The sequence below is a fragment of the Cibotium barometz genome, chromosome 5 (assembly GCF_041138505.1).
Source record: "Cibotium barometz isolate CiBa-2024 chromosome 5, ASM4113850v1, whole genome shotgun sequence".
NCBI classification, from domain to species: Eukaryota; Viridiplantae; Streptophyta; class Polypodiopsida; order Cyatheales; family Cibotiaceae; genus Cibotium; species Cibotium barometz.
The window spans coordinates 42,677,579-42,691,187 of NC_141050.1; the positions used below are offsets into that span (position 1 = coordinate 42,677,579).

Here is a 13,609-nt window from a genome sequence, read left to right on the forward strand (position 1 = left end):
AAGTGAGGGAGCAAAATATGTACAAGACTGAATGAGAAATGAGAGGCCAGCACCCACTATTTATAGTGGGGGAGTGCTAACTGGAGCTTATAAACAGGCCGACTGGAGCTGTTGGACATGGCCGATTGGAAAAATACTAGAATGGCTGGGAAAAATCCCAGAAAAATAATAAAAAAAGGGGTGGCCAGCCCACAAGTAAGGGCCATACAAAAGGGACCAAAAAGACACCAGAAATGGACCCACAAGTAAGGGCCATACAAAAGGGACCAAAAAGACACCAGAAATGGGTAGAAATTGGGGATGAATGTGCTAACAGCCCGGCCTTTCCTTGCAACGTCCATTGCTCGTTGATACTATAACAACGACAGGTAACACCCAACAGAGGGTACTGCGCAAGCCTACAAGCCCCTAAGGTGAAGATTTGAGTTTATATGCTTGAGAAGACCTCCCACACGACAGGAACTCTCAGCTGTGCATCCCTAATGCTGATGAGACAACAGAGAGAGCGGCAGGAGCGCTCCCCAAATCATGCTTGCAGTTTGAGGATTGTGGCTGGATTGGTAAGTTATCTACAAAAAGTATCTCTCAAGCATGAAATTATAAAGCAGTCTCTCTGGATAGACTATCGGGTGGTTGATAATAATCATAATTTGCACAGTAGAGGCTGTGGCCATGCCTTCAGTGCCCACAACTTGTCAAGCTTTGCACATGTATGCCATCATGGATGAGCTATTTGGTTGCAATTCCATGACTAGGTCCTCAATACAAGCAGATATATCCATATCTAGACCTCCAGCACAAGAATTTACATGGAAACCACATGTACAAAACATTAGTGGGTGGGAGTTGCTCAGCATACAAGAGGCCTTTAATTCCCTGAAACTAACGGCGCGGTATGCGGAACTCCCTTCAATAGGTAACTTAATGTATGTGTTGCAAAAGTGCAGAAATGAGGGAAATCCAGACTATGCAAAACGCATGCATCTGCTCATCTGCACTAATGGTCTGGAAGCTCATGCATTTCTCGGAAATCACCTAGTCCCGTTGTTTGTAAGATGTGGAAGCTTGTTCCATGCTCAGCAGGTTTTTCACAAGTTGGTTTGGCGAAATTTGTACTCTTGGACCTCCCTCATACAAGGGTACATGGATTGTGCGGAATTTGAGCAAGCTTTTGACTTGTTTACAAAGATGCAAGAGCATGGTGTACGTTCTAGCAGCATCACATTCTTGGCATTAATCAAAGCTTGCGGTAGGCTGAAGCTTATAGAAAGAGGCCATGAGATACACACCGAGATTGTCAAAGGTGGGTTTGAAGAGGATCCTTTCCTTGGCAGTACCTTGGTAGACATGTATGCCAGATGCAGCTTACTGACGGAAGCAGAATTGGTGTTTGACAAGCTACCGGCTAGAGATGTAGTCTCATGGAACACATTGATTGCTGGATACGTCGATTGCTGGCTTGGCGAGGAAGCACTGAATTGTTTGGAAAAGATGCAGCAAGAGGGCATATCTCCGGATGCCTTTACGTTTGTTTACACCTTGAAAGCTTGTGGTAGTTTAGGCGCCATAGACTGGGGTCGAGGATTGCATAATAAGGTGGTTGAAGAAGGATTTGAAAGTGATTCTTTTCTTGGCAACACCTTGGTGGATATTTATGGCAAATTTGGCTTATTTGTAGAAGCTCGAGCAGTGTTTAATGAGCTTCCCGCTCAAGATGTAGTTCCATGGACTGCACTCATTGCAGGATATGCTGATTATGGGCTTGACAAGGAAGTTCTCAAGTGCTATGAACAGATGAAACTGAAGGGTGTGCCTCCAAATGCTGTTACATATGCATCCATTTTGAAAGCGTGTAGCAGTGTCCGAGCCTTGGAGAGCGGCCAAGTAATTCATGCCGAGATTGCCAAAGAAGGTTATGAAAGTGAACCTTGTGTTGGCAATGTCTTGGTGGATGTTTATGCCAATTGTAGCTGTTTTGCAGAAGCACACTGTGTGTTTGATGAACTTCTCGTTCAAGATGTAGTTGCATGGACGGCATTGATGGGAGGCTATGTAGAGCATGGGCTTGGTGAAGATGCACTGAGCTTCTTTGAGCAGATGCTGAAGGATGGTTTATCACCAAATTCTGTTACAATGATTTGCAGCTTGAAAGCTTGTGGGAGCATAAGAGCAATTGATGCTGGCCGAGAAGTATATCATCAAATTGCTAAGAAGGCATTTGAAAGTGATCCCTCTGTTGGCAATGCCTTGGTTGACATGTATGCCAAGTGTGGCTCATTTGCAGAAGCCCGCTTAGTGTTTGATATACTGCCAGTTCGAAATGTAGTCTCGTGGAACACATTAATCACTGTGTATGCTGATTGTGGATTTGATGAAGAGGCACTGGATTGTTTGGAGCAGATGGAGCTTGAGGGGATGTCACCAAATTCTGTCACCTTCGCTTGCAGCTTGAAATGTTGTAGCAGCTTAGGAGCCATAGATAGGGGCCGTGAATTACACACTGAGATTATCAAGGAGGGGTTGGAAAGAGATCCTTCTGTTGGCAACAGCACAGTAGTTTTGTATGCCAAATGTGCTTTGCTTGTAGAAGCACGGGAAGCATTTGATGAGCTGCCTGTTCGAGATGTGGTCTCTTGGACTGCATTGATTGGATGTTATTCTGAACATGGGTGTGGTGAGGAAGCACTGCAGTGTTTGGAACAGATGCAACTGGAAAGGGTGTCTCCAAATGCCATAACACTTGATTGCAGCTTGAAAGCTTGTGGTAACTTAGGAGCCATTCACAGGGTGCAACAGATACATGCAGAGCTTACAGAAAAGGGGTTCAACTTAGATCCTTTTGTAGGCAATTCTTTGGTGGTGGTGTATGTTAAATGTGGCTTGCTTTCAGAAGGGCGCGCAGTGTTTGATGAGCTGCCAGTCCAAGATATAGTTTCATGGAACGCATTGATTGCAGGGTATGCTGTAAGCGGGTCTTTTGAAGAAGCGAAGGAGCTGTTTGACAAGCTGCCAGTGCAAGATGTAGTCTCGTGGACTGCACTCATTGCAGGGTATGTTGACCAGGGGCTTGATGAGGAAGCACTGTACTACTTGAAACAGATGCAACTGAAGGGTGTGTCTCCAGATGCTGCTACATTTTCTTGTGGCTTGAGAGCTTGTGGCAGCCTAGGCATCGTAGATAGGGGCCAAGAAATTCACATCGAGATTGCCAAAGAGGGATTTGAGCAAGATCCGTTTCTTGGCAATTCCTTGTTGGATATGTATGCCAAGTGTGGCTTGCTTACGGAAGCACAGGACTTGTTTGATGAGCTTCCAGTCCGAGATGTAGTTGCGTGGACGACATTAACTGCAGGGTATGCAAGCCATGGCCTCAAGGAGAAAGTGCAGGACTGTTTGAAACAAATGCAGCTGAAGGGTGTGGCTCCGAATGTGGTCTTTTGGAATGCCATGATTATGGCTTTTGCGGAGAACGGAGAAATTGAGAAGGCTTTTAGTTTAAGTTTACAAATGCAAGAGCAAGGCCTGATCCCAGATAATTCTACAATGGTGAGTGCCCTGAAAGCATGTGGTAAGACAGCAGCCCTAGTAAGCGGGAAAAGATTACATGCACAAATCAACAGAGTGAGTGAACTTGACAATACTCAAGGAACTGCTCTCATTGACATGTATGGTAAATGTGGGAGCATGGTCGATGCTCAACTGCTGTTCGATGCAATGCCCAAAAGGAATATTTTCAGATGGAATGCATTGATTGCAGGATATGCGCACTTAGGAGAGAGTGGGCTTGTTTTTCATTTGTACGAGAGCATGAGGATGGAAGGAATACAACCAAATGAAACTACATTTTTGAGTATTCTTACTGTATGCAGTCACGTTGGCCTTGTGTGCAAGGGCCAAAAATATTTTGAGGTTATGTGCAGAGTATATGACATTGCTCCAACTATCAAGCACTTCAATTGCATGGCCAATCTCCTTGGCCGTGCGGGCCAGCTCAATGATGCTGTAAAAATGTTGGAAAAAATGCCATTTCAAGCTGATCTTGTTACATGGAGGACCTTGTTGGGTGCAAGCAGGCTGTGTAATGACATATGTATTGGTATCCAGGTGTATGATCGTGCAGTTGCGATGGATGAGAATTATTCTGCACCGTTTATCATACTGTCCAACATGTATGCAGATGCTCACATGCGGGAGGATGCAAACATGTTTGAGGAATTTGAAGTGAGCACACAAATGTTTTGATAGTGGTTTGATATGCTTTCATGTGCATTATACTCTAGCTAGCTGAATGAAACTTTCAAGATCTCTCATGTTCCAGCTAATCAAGAATAAGCCTTGCTAATCCAGAAATAAATTGGGTATCATACTTGAGACAGGACTAGCACACTAGAACATTCTCCCTTGGCACTTCACACATGGCAACGTTTAATGCTATAAATGCGCGTCTCAATGAGCAAGGTATTGATTGGCCGGTGTCAGGACTCGAACCCAGGGTGGGTCGTGAGCTGAGCCACTCAGGCAAGTGCCTGTTGATTTGATTTAGACTTTTCAAAGTCCTGTGTGTCGAGTTCACAACCGAAAGATAAGAGGATGCTCTGTCAGAATGCACAGCGGAAGACTAAGGCACGTAGGAGACGCATCACCATCGAGCACCACGAACACCCCCAACGGGCACTGCAGCATCCCTCCATCGGGCTCCCATCTCCCGGTGAGCTGCCTCCCAAAACACCGGCCAAAGGAGATGACTATGACAAGGTGCCACTCTAGCCTATATATGGCTCTTCAACTTCCCATGCTTCCACTTCTGGGATAATCCAAGGCACCTTCTAGCCATAGATCACACGCTCGAAATCGCCAACCTTCCAACATGCTCTTGTCTTTATTTCATTTAATTCTCTCCTAAGCTGCGTGGAAACTGGGCCTAGGACAATGTAACCTGAATTTGAGATAGGCAATTTGAAGGCCTTCAGAGACGTTTTAACTAACCTTCAAGTGATTGCTACCATGTAAAAAAACAAGGTTTCGATAGAACGCCATTTAATGCCATCCCATTTTACAAGGAGTTAGTGGTCACACATGCATTAATGCCACTATAACAAGGTATAGATACTCAATTGGGGGCTTCCTAGTTGGAAGTTTAAATGGGGTTTTCTTTTGGAAAGTGGACATCCCAATGGTGATGATGATGTTTTTGTGGGAAGTTAAGATGATTGCTTTGCCCTTAGGGGTTAAGTTGGTCAAAAGGAATTTTACTTTTGCTAGGATGGGTGGGTGTTAGAATGACGAAGCCTATGTGGTTATTTGGTAAAGATTGGGACTCGGATTCAGAGACTTCATGGATGCTGGCTGTTATCAAGTTTACATGCCGTTTGGAAATATGGTTTTCTAGGAATATCAGAGTGTTTGATGTTAAAGCTAGTCAAAGGGTTGAATTTGTTAAATGTAAATATACCTACATCTCTAATTGTTGGGTTGTGTATTATGCCAATGGTTGTAATGCTAATGTTCTTAAAGTCCTTCAAATAGTATAATGTAGATAAGGAAGGATTTAGTGGGTCTATAGGGGCTTTTGATAGTGATACTGAGATGTTGGTGCATACTTCTAAAGGGTCTTAACCTTTATTACTATTTGATACAGAGTACAACTCAAAGAGTTGCAAGACAAGATGTTGGTGCATACTTCTAAAGGGTCTAACATGTATTACTATTTGATACAGAGGTACAACTCAAAGAGCTACGACAAGAAGGACTTGCAAGCACAAGAGTTACTCATAGCGTGGGTATAAGATGCTGGTGGAATCAAATCCTAAAGGTCAAGGGACATGTCTAATAGCAAAGAAAGGGAGAAGACCCTGGAGGGATGTCCTTCCATAGTGTAGAAATTATCCTAAAAGAGTCTTGTTTTCTGTCATCAAAGAGTTGGGTTTTCTTTCCTACTGGTCACATCTTGTATATTTGAGGGGTTGAACTGTTGGGAGTATATTTGAGGGGTTGAACTGTTGGGAGTTTGTGTTGTACTCAGTTTTATTTCTATAAATATAAAATATCTCCAAAAAAGAAGGCCATTTAAAATAAAATTTATTGATTAGTGGGTTTCAAATGTAAAAACAAAGGCAAAGGTAGCCATAGTCTTAGTCTTAGTCGCTGGCGATGGCCCAACCACCTAAGCATCGAGATTCCACACTCACTTAGCAAGGCCCAATGATATGGTGCTCTAATTTTTTTAAATTGACTTTTTCCCCAATTGGCCTTTAGTACTGCAATAAGGCTCAAAGTAAGCTATTGAATAAGCTAGGGCCAATATCAACATATTCAAGTAATGCTTTTTTCATCTTGTATAAAAATTATATCTTGCCTTTCTCAAACCACACTCTAGATCTCCTAGTAGGGCCATGGTATAGTAAGAACCTTTATGCCACTACAGATTACCCTAAGCAGCAGAGTGAATGTTTGTACATGTTCAACCGCTCCATTGATCTTGCCAAGATGTTTGGTCTTACACACAAAGACTATCAAGAAACCATCAAGCACATGGAGCAGTACTTGGTGGCCCGCTCCATTACATTACCGTCAAGCGAGGTGAAGTGGGTGCCTTGTGACCTCCGCTACATCAACAAATTCGAGTGCCCCTTTATTTCAGAGGCTTGAGCATTGCTCAATCTTCCGAGAGCAGAGGTCCCCGTACCAAAGGAGGAGTTTGTGGCATTCCAGGCGGACCTCCTTTGCTAGGCAGGAGGCTGTGGCCCCCACAATGGGCTGGGGATGGAACAAGCCCACATCAACGAGAGAAGAGATCATTCATCAACTTGCAGTGAAGCCCAAGTATGCCAGCACCGCCGATGCTTAGCAAGAGGTATTATTTCTTGAATTTTTCATGCCATGATTATCATTACAAAATCCAATAATATTTGTAGAATATTAATAAATGATGTACTTGTAGGATTTGTTGGAGATGGATGAGTGGGCAATGCGCGAAGGCAGAAAGAGAAAGGCAATGCTTGGTGTCAAGCTATTCTCACCACACTCTTAAGAAAACACAAGCAAAGACATTATGCACACACCAATGAAGGCTTAACAAGAGAGAAAGAGATGAAACCACTTCCTTGTCGTTGGGGATGTAAAGCAAATCTGTTTAGAGCTTCCCAAGAGAGGCTCTCCAACCGCTTTGAGAAGAGGCTAGTGCCATCTTACCTTCCACCGCTTATCACCAAATGGTGTTTATGTTGATTCTCTTGGACAACTCCTCTCATACCTCCATAGCCATGGTGGTGCAACTCAATAACTTGCAAGACACACTCACACACATTCTCTCTCTCTCACACTAGCAAGAGGGCAAGAGCACATGAAGTACACAAGAGCTCTAAAATTACACAAGGGAAGTGTGTGTTCTCATTCCTTACATTGTTATTTATACAAAACTTATTAGTGGTCGGGTACCCAAACTTGGGCGGCCATTGTGTAAAAATGAGAACTTTGTGATGCCGACATTACACTTAGCTCAGACATCCCTTGTGTACATCGTGACGTGTTCATTTGTGCGGAAAAATTCGTAAAATGTTACATGAAGTGCTAAAAAAACCCAGTCAGGCAGTTCAAAAATTATAAGCGATCCTTTTAAAATAACTTGATGAATGCCGACCACTTGCTTTGCTTAGACGGCCTTTGAAAAATATGTTGGTAGGCCCACCTAGTTAACCGCCAGTCAACTCCTGTCTTAGAGCTTCATAGCCATGGTGGTGCAACTCAATAACCTGCAAGACACACTCACACACACACACTCTCTCACACACTAGTAAGAGGGAAAGAGCGCATGAAGAACAAAAGAGCTCTAAAATTGCACAAGGGAAGTGTGTGTTCTCATTCCTTACATTGTTATTTATACAAAACTTATAAGTGGCCGAGCACCTAAACTTGGGCAGCCATTGTGTAAAAATGAGAACTATGTGTCTCTACACCTACTAGTGTACATGTGTATGTGATGTTGGCATTACACTTAGCTCAGACATCCCTTGTTTACATCGTGATGTGCTCATTTGAGCGGGAAAAATCTGTAAAATATTACATGAAGTGCTAAAAAACCCACTCGGGCGGTTCAAAAATTACAAGTGACCCTTTTAAAATAACTTGATGAATGACGACCACTTGCTTTGCTTAGATGGCCTTTGAAAAATATGTTGGTGGGCCCGCCTAAGCCAATTGCCCAATTAATTGCCATTGGAAATGCGATTAACATCTCCCCCTGCCCCTGAAGTAGGTCCGTCCTCCTCAGACCTATGCATGGAAAATCAAAGTCTAGGGAAATTTGAAGATCAGCGGTACTGAAGAGACCATTAGGTTATCGTTGTAGAAGCCGAAGTGTTGCTGAATTGATGATTAAGCTTTCTTAAGTGTGGCAATGAATAGGGCTTGTGAAGCATAAGAGCCTTGGAAGGTTTTTGAGATAAATGCATGATGTAGTAGTACATATTGGTTGTCAATGTTGAAATTGGTGAAGCCAAGAGTAAGTGCATATGCATGTGTACAAGTATAAACAAATAAGAGTTCCTAATGCATGCACTTGAAAAATGCAAGTGTCTATATGATGCATAGTAAACTGAATAACATGTTGTGCAAGAAGAGCAATTGAGGGGTAATCCAGGCGATCGGTCATATCTTGGGCCAAGAATATCCCACCAAGATCCCCCATCCAAAATGTACCTAGATGGCTTGTGATGTTGAGGCTTTTATTCCTAAAGATAAAAGTGCATAGTGAGTGTTGTGTGTGTGTCTTTATTTTTTATTTTTTATTTTTTTGAATAATTAAGCATGCAACCTGCAGATATGTACAAGGAAATGCCATGCATGACGCCATGTCTGAAGACTATGTCCTTGATCAATTCCAAAGAGTATTGGGTTCTTCGGAAAGCTTTGTATGGAGGCCAAAATTGTGTATCCACCATAGTCTCAAAGTCACAGAGCATATACCCAAGTAGAAATCTGAGTTGATGGAAATAGAAAGCTACCCATTAGGGCCTTGGTTGAGATCATATAGTAACTGCTCTTTGCCCCATTTTGTGCCTATTTGTGGAACATCCAAAAGTGTTATGATAAGTAGGATCAAGTATCTGCCTCCATGCGTAGTACATTTCCTTAATGTGGTTCCTCATGGCATGTATATCTATGAAGGTTGATGGGTGGAATCGAGGGTAGTTAAAGATATAGTGGATTCTTGCTTTGTTTAGCTTTGAAGACTTCCCTAGTCCACCGTCGAGGGTATGGCATGAAGCAAGGATTAACATGAAGGTTCCTTAGTGAATTATAATAGGCATAGGCATAGTGATCCTGCAGGTACTTTTGTCCCCATTCCGGTTGAGTGCCTTCCCATATGGTTGGCCTTTCAATGTACCTTGGAGGTAGTGTACAACCACCTTTTTCCTCTACGAGATGGTCCAGTTTTCATCTGTCAAAAGAATATTCTATTAAGAAGCAACCACCTGTACATCAAGAAGATCTGCCAGGTGAGGGTTCTTGAATTGTGTGTGTTGTTTTATGGGCTCCCATAGGTCTCTGGCTTTCCATTTGTGTAATTTTACATGCTCTGCCATGTCACCCCTAGGAGGATAGGCCAAATAAGGCCTCTTTTTCATCATTTCTGCCATGGGTGTTTTGAAACCTACAGTAGGATCATAAGGGCAGTGAGGATCAAAGGTTGTTACCTACATGAGTGCCTCAAATAGAAGCTATGGATTTAACCAAGGGTTTCCCTCCTTGATTACTTCCAAATATGTTTCCTCCAGCAATTGCTCAAACATGTCTTGCTTTACAAAAAGTTCAGCCATAGTGTCAGGAGCTGTGGGTGCTGTGGTAGATATTATACCTGGGCCGCTCTTCAGCTTCTAAATTTTTAGTAAGATCTAGAAAATCCCGTGTTGATTTAGTTTGTTCATGGGTGGGTACTTGTGATGCCTCTTTCCACCAAGCTGTATCATCTTGAATCCATGCATTTTTCTCCTCGTGTTGTAGACCCTCATGTTGCACTATCTACAATCCTCCAGAGTCTGCAACTATAGGCACGTCCCCCATGTTATTCCTCTCCACAAGGCAATGATAAGCAAATTCTGTAAGCCTTTGTGCATCTACTTGAGACTTTGTGCATCTACTTGAGACTCTTGCCCAAGTTCCCATAGTTGGTTGTTTTGCGAATGCAAATGCTGGAAATCTTGTAAAGGTAGGTCAAGATCTCCTACATGACTGAGTATTGTAGCTGCAGCTTCATTACTGGTACCTTTACTTTGGCCTTTAAAACATTTCGATGGTGACAACTATGGTTGATTATTCACTTGGAATGCATGGACATATGGGTATGTCAATTTGTATATAAAGATTTGCCCAACCTGTCTTCTTCCTCTTGGTTAGGTGGCTTGCCATTGAAGTGTTGTTTAAAATCAACTTCCCATTGAATGATTTCAATGTCATCAATGGAGGGGTAATTGATGTGAGGAAAATTAAATTCTAAAGAATTTTCTCGTTTTAGGCTTTCCAAATGCAATGTAATGATTCTGAATAACTTCCATATGCTCAACGGGTGATAAAGATTGCTTTGCCTAGCTCGTAAATACAAGAAGTAGTCCCTAGCCTCATAAGGTCCAAAAAGTTTAATCAAAGTAAGGCTTTGTTCTATGTAGTCTACAGATGTTTGGGCTTCAAAGGTTGAGTCCTCTAGTAGACCCACTTCCATAAGTTCCCCTTCCTCAAAAAAATTGTGAGAATTGAGAAGCACCCTAACCCATGCCTGGAAATTGATTACTATAGGATGCAATGGGGCATAGAAAAGATCACTAGGGCTTTGTAAACTAATGTCTCCATGAAGAATGGACATTACAAATGTAGAGGCATTTTGTTGGGACATCTTCTTAAAAACCCACTACACTACCTCACTTGTCAAAGGAACCTCAAAATCTATGTCTTTTATAGTCATAGATAGTAAAAGATTAGAGGTGAATATTTTTTGGGTTTTTGTTGGAGTTCATGGGGAAATAGCTAATGTAGCTAGAGCAAAGGCATGCTTAGAGATAGTGACAAGCAATGTACCTGCCCCTTGTTGTACTGGAGAAAGATCCTCCCCTTTATGCTGATTCTACTACTAGAGGGTAGACTCCAATTCCCTGGCTTTGTCCATAGCTTCAGCATGATACTTTGAGCAATCTTCCCGTGCCTTTTGTAGTTGATGGAATAAGCTGTTCTTTTCTGCTTTATGCTTGAGGTTGAAACTGACTTTTTCTTCATTCTATTTTTGAAGCTGTTGTACCAGGATTTCCTTAGCTTCTTGTAGTCTATGCTGCAAGTCAATACATTGTTCTGTTAGTTCTTTTACCTTAGCCATCTCCATAGCCATCTCCGTAGCCATCTTACTCTGAGCCTAATTCCTGTGTGCTGTGACCAAGGTAAATTCTTTGCTTGAAGTTTCTAGCTCTTTCAGTACATCCTACTTTTGTTTGTGTACCTTGTCATAATGTTCCCTTTGCTTACTAGCGTCTGCAACCCTTTTTAAAGACAACAATTTTTCGTCTTCCAGATTGGCCACCAACTCGTTGATTTTATCTTCCTGGTTGGATGATTCTTGGAGTTGGGCTTTGAGCTGTGTTGAGTATGCTGTTGGTCAATGACTTGTTTCTTATTAAGTGCACGTTGTTTGTAAAATTCTGCAACTCTTTAAGAACCTTTCTTGCCCCATATTCTAGAACTTGATGTAGAAGATAAGGATTACCAATGATATACTTATGCATGTCTAAAACACTATAACACGATATGGCTACATCAGAAAAAATCATAATTCATTCTTCGCGTCGTGGTGACTTGTCAGACATTACCTTTCGTTTGACCCAATATCTAATGAACGTAGGTAAAACATGATATATATGATTGAATATAACATTTAAGACATTGCCTTTCGTTTGACCCAATATAACCTAATAACACCTATGACGATAAAATAGGTCCAAATCACTACATCGTGATAGAGGCATATCAGACCTAATCGTCATACCCTCAACGCGCTGTAGTGATTTCTTGCATAGAGCATTTCATTTCACAAAGTAGGTCATGGAAATAAGTAATAGATAACATACACGACACAAAACAATGTATAGGACAAGAAAGTATGTCCAAAACACTATAACGCGATATGGCTACATCAGAAAAAATAGTAATTTATTCTTCGCGTCGTGATGACTTGTCAGACATTGCCTTTCGTTTGACCCAATATCTAATGAACGTAGGTAAAACATGATATATATGATTGAATATAACATTTAAGACTAGGAGTGATTGCTTGATAACTTACCAAAGAATTACGCAGGGAAAATGTTGACGTGATGGACGCTTGCTTGATAAATCGCAGAGATGGCGTAGATGAGGCACGGCAGAGAAATACATGCAGCTGAAGGAGGTAGAACGAAACAGTGGTAAAAGACAAGGACACTTGACATTTACCGAGGACGAGTACCACATTTACCGAGGACAAGCACGACACACGTGCAAAAGAGCATGTCCACACGTGCCAAGGAGGACGTGGGGCCATACTCATGATGATTACGATCAATCAAATTTTGACACGTGTCATCATATGTGCACAGAGCACATGGTGTGCCATCATGCATGTCTGCCACGTGTATAGACCGTTAGTTTCCGTGGATAAAGGTGACCAACATTTATTATTCGTTGCTTCTTGCTCTTGTGCAATTTTTTTGGCAGTCATCTCGTGCATTTTTTCTCGCAGTCATCACCTTCACCCTGCTTCTTGCTCTCCTACAGTCAATTTCGTTGGTTGCTTCTTGCTCTCCTAGTGAATTTTGCGGTATGTTTTTGAATATTTTCGTGTTTCAATTTGGCCGAAGTTGTATAATTGTTTTATAAATATTCCATCAAAGATTGCTGCTTTTAGATTTTTAAGAATTTAATTTATTTCTCCCAAATATGTCATCAAATCACTACAACGCGAAGAGGGATCTCGGTGAGAACTAACATACCCATATCGCGTTGTAGTGATTTCGCCCACAATGGCAATTTGCTTGCATAAATTTCTTGAAAGCACTACAACGCGAGAAGAGGTCTTGGTGCGAACTCTCTCAGACATATCGCGTTATAGTGATTTGTCCTACCGTCGTTCTTTTTTTACTTTTTCAAAGATTTCATCGTTTAGATTTTTAAGAAATTAATTTTTTCCTTACAAATAATTGATCAAATTACTACAGCGCAAAGAGGGGAGTCGATGAGAACTCTCCCACCCATATCGTGTTATAGTGATTTATCCTACTGTCATTCTTGTAGTGATTTTTCTTACAATCGTCATTGCCTTTGAAATATTGCATCAAATCACTATAACGTGAAGAGAGGGCTCCTTGGGAATTCTCCCACACGTATCGTGTTGCAGTGATTTTGGCATATTTTTCCTTGCAATTTCATTTTTTCACTAATATTTCATCAAATTACTACAACGCGACTAGAGATGTTGGTGAGATTTCTCCAACGCTTATCGCAGTGTTATACTGATCTTGGCTAATCCTTTATTATCTTACACAGAACTTTTGTTGTCTTGACATATTTCCTGGTTTGTAGATGGAACCTTTCG

The 13,609-nt window shown here is 41.8% G+C and overlaps 1 protein-coding gene across 1 annotated transcript; it reads left to right on the forward strand.

Moving 5' to 3' along the window:
* The first annotated feature begins 282 nt into the window (after positions 1 to 282).
* LOC147638523 (pentatricopeptide repeat-containing protein At3g09040, mitochondrial-like) lies at positions 283 to 4,378 on the forward strand. The gene has a single exon (XM_086798440.1). It carries the CDS (start codon positions 673 to 675, stop codon positions 4,240 to 4,242), a length of 3,570 nt encoding a protein of 1,189 aa, XP_086654566.1. The 5' UTR covers positions 283 to 672; the 3' UTR covers positions 4,243 to 4,378.
* Positions 4,379 to 13,609: the final 9,231 nt, after the last annotated feature.

Excerpts from the sequence above, each read along its gene's own strand:
- LOC147638523 (XM_086798440.1), top strand. The coding sequence starts at position 673 with ATGCCTTCAGTGCCCACAACTTGTCAAGCTTTGCACATGTATGCCATC.